The sequence below is a fragment of the Ochlerotatus camptorhynchus genome, unplaced genomic scaffold (genome assembly GCF_037179485.1).
Source record: "Ochlerotatus camptorhynchus isolate MF236.1 unplaced genomic scaffold, CSIRO-AGI_Acam_v1.1 ptg000265l, whole genome shotgun sequence".
Classification (NCBI taxonomy): Eukaryota; Metazoa; Arthropoda; class Insecta; order Diptera; family Culicidae; genus Ochlerotatus; species Ochlerotatus camptorhynchus.
This window is the reverse complement of record NW_027040755.1, coordinates 228,229-235,048: the sequence shown is the minus strand read 5'-3', so window position 1 is coordinate 235,048 and position 6,820 is coordinate 228,229. Positions and strand designations below refer to the sequence as shown.

General features: G+C 42.5%; 1 protein-coding gene across 1 annotated transcript; it reads right to left on the bottom strand.

Moving 5' to 3' along the window:
- Positions 1-2,589: 2,589 nt before the first annotated feature.
- dila (dilatory) lies at positions 2,590-6,754 on the bottom strand. Its single transcript, XM_065227048.1, has 7 exons — positions 6,623-6,754; positions 4,641-6,522; positions 4,335-4,584; positions 3,413-4,277; positions 3,143-3,354; positions 2,791-3,084; positions 2,590-2,729 (listed from the first exon to the last, which is right to left on the bottom strand). Exons 1-7 carry the CDS (start codon positions 6,647-6,649, stop codon positions 2,597-2,599), a joined length of 3,663 nt encoding a protein of 1,220 aa, XP_065083120.1. The 5' UTR covers positions 6,650-6,754; the 3' UTR covers positions 2,590-2,596.
- Positions 6,755-6,820: the final 66 nt, after the last annotated feature.

The following is a 6,820-nucleotide window of genomic DNA, read 5'->3' as shown; positions in this document are numbered from 1 at the left end:
CTGGTTGCTGCTCGCTCAAGTACCTATAGTAGAACAGCTGGTACTGCTCATCATCATCATCGTCACCGTCAGCGTCGAATCGAATTCGAGCTCGGAGAGCCGTGTGGCGAGAGAATATCGCTCGGGCTTGATACATTCTTGCCGGTTGCACTGAGTCAATACGAGCCGTATTCATATACCTAGTTAGCTTAAACAGGAAGCATCCGTAGCTCTCACGTGGCTTTCGAATATTCTCGTGAGAAAAATGTCGACTTGATGGTGATTGTTTCATCGATTTGCGATGTTCAAAGCTTACGCGGGTGATTTGAAATTAGATGACGGTTAGGTACGACTCATACGTATGATGATGCCGTTTCTGGGAATCGGATTTAAAATGCGTCACTTTCAGCATGCTTGGCGTATGTGGGGTCATCCACGAATTATGTAAGTGATTTGTCTCAATACGCTTAGTTTTTTGTCGAGATTGTCACCGCCGACTAGCTCGGCATTTTATTTTACTTGAGCTTAGTGAAAAATTTGCCAAGATCTCAGCTAACAATAGAAATTTTTTCCCGGCAAAAAATCTAAGTGTGAACATTTCCTAGGGGGGCTGAAACTTTTCAACCATCAAAAATGCATTCTTTTTCAACTCAAATTATATTTTAATCATGGTAATCATGCTGTTTTGGATCGCCCGCACCCTTAGATAACGCGTTTAGTTGCATAGTTGAATCCTCAAGTGTACATATGGAAGATTATAATAAGCTGGCGGAGACGAAACAGCCCCAGGCTTAGCTTAAATCAATAATGACTATTTACTACTGGACAGGCAACGGACATCTTATTATACGTATATCATACAAGTAAAATAAGCATATTATTATCACGATAGTTTTACAACACGGCCCATATAGTAAGAATTTTCAATAATAGAAAAACAATACAATTATGTATAAAGAAAGAGCTGATGGTAGTAACGCTTGGTATATGCCTATCAATGTGCTTGTCGAAGCACTCTCCATGACTATCCATCAAGTAGACGAAAGAAGTAAAAAGCAACTGGTGAATGTCGTCTTCGGTGGTGATACATCACCGATCTAGTCATTCCCGACATTCACGACACTCATCTGTGCTCGTTTTGAAGCAGTTGCTGCTTTGATTGCTTATGTGAGTGTGTTGGTGAGTGAGCCCAACAGCTTCCGTTTAATTTTGCAGCTATGTTTGTAACTCACATAGTCGCACGTGCCGAAACGAACTTGGAATGCGTAGGCATTGTTTTCATTTTCTTCTGTCGTTTCGCTTTTTCTCATCATCGTACTGCAGAAGTGTTCACTGTTCCTTTCATCATCAGCACCGAGTGTTACGAGCATCGACCATTACTGGTGATAGTTGTTTGCCATTGCTCTACCTCTCACTGCGTGACCAAACGTTCTGTCAGCGATAGTCGGGTGATTCGTTGCCGAGTGTCGAGTGAGTGTCATGATATTTTGCATCACTGACCTTATTTGCTTATCCTTGACAATTCTGGAGAGATTTTCAATAGATCGTAATTTACATTTTGTCTCAGTTGAGAAAATTGGCTGTGAACATGTTTGAAATTATTTTAATTCCTATTAAGAAACGGGACATTTTTAAGTGAATTAGCGACAACTTTTAAGTTTTAAATTATGTTTGAAAATTAAATAATTAAAAAAATATCTATTATTCGAATATATATTTTTTAAGCTGTCATGTTGCTTACGTCATGTTGGGTTCGTCGATATGCAAAACATAAAAAAACTGAACGTGACTTACTCTGACAAATCTGAAGTATAATCTCGGTTTCCCTTTCACAGCCGACAATACATAAAAGATTCGATGGAAGCTCTCTATATATATTAGCAGAAGTCACCAACAAATTTTCGACAGTCCTTCTTTACATGGACTTTATCTTTATCTTTGGTATCGAGCTTGAAAAATTACCAACATTAAAACATCCAGTGTAAATGATATTAATGCATTCTGGTAACTATAATATTTAATGGATGTGATGATTTGGACTGCTAGCATCGTTACCATTTGATTCTACTTAATGAAATTTGTATCAATTACAGATACGTATTTCAACTACAATGGACGGTCATCTTCAGTGTCATCCTACTTAAGACCTATTGAAATCCAACCCTATAATCTATACTATTTACTTTAACAAATTTAAATATCCTGTAAACAAGCTCTCTGAACTGTTAAAAAAGTAAGGTTGCAATGCTATGTATAGCTGCCACAACAACTTTTCGTAGAGCACTTCAAACATTCTTTGGGAACCCTTCGAATTTCCCCAAAGAGAGTCAAGGACATTGAGGTATTTCAGTATATGATTTCTCCATCATCTCGCATTTCTTGTTTTCCGTACTTTCGTCAAGCTCTAAATCATAAATTTCCAGCAAGTCTTCCGCATCTTCGAACAACTAAGATTATGACATTTGTTTGCACACGAGTTAAAGGACAAAATCTCATTCAATGATAGCAATATTAACACATCTTCAGAATCTCGTCATTGTATAATTACCAGGAATAACCTCTACTGCGACAAATAACCTACTCGACATAAAACTTGATCTACTACTTTAGTCCTATTTTACTTTATACAATAGTCTATGCGTTGCTGCCGAATGATAGCATCTTGCTTAAGGCACCTATCTTTCAGCGAAGCAATTTCCTTCTGTAAACTGCCAATGGTTGTGTCCTTCTTGTCGATGGCCTGCTGAACTCTACAAACAGAACGCTGTGTTACAACATGCCATTCTTATTTCAAGATAATTTTAAACCAACCTGCAGTAGATCCGCTCAATCTCCCGTTCGCGATCCTTCTGTATATTGGACAAATCCTTCTGAACCTCCTTCCGAGCTTCATTCTTCATGGTCTCCTTCTCACGAAGCAACTCCTCGCAAAGCTTCTTCGAGTGGCTTAACTGCAGGTCCACCTGTTTCATCGAGGATTTCATATTCTGAATCGTCGCTTCGCTTTCTGCCATCTGAGCCCGAGCGTCCTGATACTTTTGCTTCAACAAAGCTTCATTTGCTTCCTGCTCGCGCATCTCCACCTGATGCTTCTCTTTGAGACGACTGAAATGCAATTATAAATTAATGCTAAGGATGACCGTTGAACCTATTCGGTGCATACTTCATTTTGGCATCAAATTCTTCCTGGTACTTGTGAGTCTCTGCATCCACCTTGGCCACAATTCGATCGATTTGCTGATCCCTTTCCGCACGCAGCTGCTGGCGCACCGTATTTTCTCGTTCGTCCATAGCCAACTTAGCTATTTCCTCATGCTTCCTCTTCCAAACAGCAAAATCAGCTTCAAGCTGATTTTGCAGTTTGGCTAGCTCTTCCTAAAAATTAAATAAATCAGTTGCAAAATTTGAATATTCCAAAACATTCAAATAAAACCTTGTGCTTATTTTCCCGATCCTTCAACATCTGAACGTACTCTTTACGAGCAAACTCCAGGTTCTTCGCGTTATCACTCTTCAGTTCATGAATTTGCGTTTCAAAATAATGATTTCGGTTCTTCAGTTCCTTGAGATTGCGTTCCTTCTCGATCTCAAACTCATTCAGTAAATGATTCCGCTGTTGCTCGAAAATCGACCGCTCCTCGCTGACTTGCTTATCGAACCGATCGAGCAAAGCTTGTCTCTCCTTCTCGATCAACGCTTCTCTTTCCTTTTGCATGTTCTGTCGAATATCCGCTTCCTTCTGTTCGTACTGCAACTTGAGCTCCGATACAGCACACATCATGTCGTCCTTGTGCTGCCGCTTTAGCTCTGCAATTTCCTTCTGATGAGTGGCAGTCATTTTGTTTATCTCCAGTTCCAATCCTTTCACGGTGAGCTCCTTAATCTTCTTGGTATTTTCCCTAACCCACTTTTCCCTTCGAATCTTCTCCGCTGCCAGCGCCGTATCTTTAGCCTTTTCAAGCTCGGTTTTCAGCCTATGCTCCCAACTCTGATTTTGTGACTCGATTCTTCTCGTCAGCTGCGTTACCTTATCGCACAATCCGGACTTGTCCTTGATAAGCTGATCGATGAACTCCTGATGACGACCGATGATGTCTTCGTAGTGTTTCTTCTGTTCCTTCATCTTGTTCTGGAATGCAGTCTTCTCGGCTCGCACAGCCTTCATCTTGTCCGATTTCACATTTGAAAGATGCTCCTTCGACAGCTGCATGGCGTTGCTTAGTTCGTTGGCACGTAGGGAAAGTTTAATGATGCGTCTGGCCAATTGGTGAACAGGAATTTCCAACAGGTCATTCATTCTGAAAATGAGAAATCATTGTAGAAATGTTTTCGCAAACTGGCGTAAATACGGGTACTTGGGAACGGTTTCAATGTAATCTGGCTCCGCAGCGAAGTCGACCTCCGATCGATCCGACTCCGAAGGAACCGCCGACTTGAAGGCCTTCTCGCACTTCATCTCGACCTGATCGAGGTAGGAGAGAAGATCCTTCACCTTGTCTCTGTCGTGTTCCTCATGCTGGTACTGAGCCGCACTGTCCGGTGAATCACGCGAGTCCAGAATGTTACTCAGTCGGTACTCTACTTCGCTTTTCAAGACTTGAAAGTCTAACGGCAAATAACGGATAATTATAATGTTAAAAATCCTACTTTACTAAACTTACCCGAATTCGGCTTCGCCACCTCACTCACTAACGATTCATCGTCGTAGTTGGTTTGCTCACTACCGGCCATCTCCCTGCACCCATGTTCAAAGTTGAAGTTGGATTCGTCATCAGTCTTGTTCAGATCGGTTGGAGTTGTTGGACGACCTTTGGCTTCAATTGGGCCCAACAACCCACCGCCATCCGGGTCACTTTCGTAGGGCTTCGGGAAGGTGTCCTCATTACAAGACATCCAGCTGACCACCTTCTCCATTTGGTATTCTGAGATATTGCTCTCCTGTCGACACAGAGGAGTAGAAAACTTAGCCCCCGTATTATTTTTCTTTGCATTTCTCAGGATCGACTTATGAACGTCTGCCGATTTGGGTTTCTCCAAGGCTTTCCCATTCTTCTTCGGGAGTAGATTGCTATTTTTTTGGTTTGCCTTGGTCGCTTTCAACTCGTTGAAGTTCTGTTCTTTCACTTTGAAGTAGTTCTTTATGATTTGACTGGAGCTACTATCCAGCTTGTTTTTTTCAAGCTTCGGAGCAGGCTTGATCGATTGAAAGTTTTTCTCTACGGGAAGTGATTTTGCTTCATTGTTCAAATTCAGCTTCAATGTATCTTCTTTGCTATCCTGTCTGGACTTCTTGTCCCCTTGTTGGTTGATAATCTCATTAATGCATTCGTAATATTCGTTGATCACATCCTTCTTGCCACTTCCTGTTGCACTGCGCAGCTTCTCAATCTCGTTGTCCGTATCGTCGGTTGCGCTAGTACAACTAGCTGCTATTCTATACGTCTCTTCCACGTATGTTTCGGTGACTTCGACGGTTGTGTAGCGTTTCGGATCATACGATTTAGAGCTTTCCGATTGCACCATTTTGAGTTCCATCTCCCTTCGCCGATTGATATCTTCAATCTCCTTCTTGTACTCTTCGATGATTTTGCTCGAATCGTCGTCATCACAGAAGGATTCCGGCGTCGAATCGAACTTCACTAACTTTTCAGACTTGTCCTCCTTTGTATCATAACCAGAACTAGTCAATTCTTCTTCAAACTTAACCAAACTGAATCTTGGCTTAGGTTGGTGTCCCGTCAACGGTTCCTGAAATTTTCGCTCATCGTAAACCGATTCCGAACTGCGCTGACCTATCTCACCCAAGGGATCTGGCTTCGTCAACGCAAACTCATTATCTTCGTAGTCACTGTAGTCGATCTCGTACGGATCATTCGAACTGAACGACACCCTTCCCGGTAGGTCGATCTTCTTATCTAACTTCTGCACTGCACTCGGTGGCACCGTCACATTTCCAAGTTTCTTCGAAACCACCTTTCGCATAACTCCACGCGGTATTGGTGGTTTCTTATCCATCCCCGGTAAAATCTTCATCCCATCCCTGGACCAAATGTTCTCCAACTCAGTTTCGTTGTTCGACTCCTGCGTATCCTCGTCCATGCTGGTCTCCTCCTCTGAACTACAATCTATCACCTTCTTCTTAGGAACCGCACTTCGCTTCTTACTCTTCACTTTCGACATGTGCTTCGCTGATCGGGCTGCTACCACGCCTCCGGAGCACCCGGAGCCCGTTAACGTCTTGGAACCCCAGTAACGCGATATAGGTTCCGCCAAAAGTGACTTCAGTAAACTCGACGACGAAATGCTTCGCTTTGATAGATAGCCCGAAGCTGAACTATTGCTACCACCGCCACCACCAATGCAGAACGATTTTCGCCGTATCTGACTATCAGCTGATAATGGCCGTCTAATGTGGGCCGGAAAAGGACGACTATTGTTAAATGCCGATCCCGGTCGACCGACTGACGACGATGACGTTCCTGCACCCGCCAAGTGTTGGTAACTGTTGGTGGGGGTGATTCTCTCGCGCGTTGCCAGGTTAATCTACGAGGATAAACAAATGCGGAAAAAAGAAACCCTTGAACAGTTTTCTTGACCTGTGAGTGTGACATTTCGAAGCATAATTATGACTGAGTTCTCGAACCTGTGATCCGTACAGACTGAGTTCCATAGTTAGTGGCACAAAATCTTGATTTTACACATATTTTACACCGATTTTCACTCACTTTTCACTAATTTCTCGGCCATAATTGGAAGAGCGCGAAATGTATGTAAACACTAGGCATTGGAGGAAATTATCGATTTTGTTGATGGGGCGCAAATACGGCTCCATTGGTAACCG

Excerpts from the sequence above, each read along its gene's own strand:
- dila (XM_065227048.1), bottom strand. The coding sequence starts at position 6,649 with ATGGAACTCAGTCTGTACGGATCACAG. Across the intron at positions 4,585-4,640 it reads GGTGGCGAAGCCGAATTCGG|ACTTTCAAGTCTTGAAAAGC; the intron begins GTAAGTTTAGTA and ends ATTTGCCGTTAG. Across the intron at positions 2,730-2,790 it reads ATTGAGCGGATCTACTGCAG|AGTTCAGCAGGCCATCGACA; the intron begins GTTGGTTTAAAA and ends TTCTGTTTGTAG.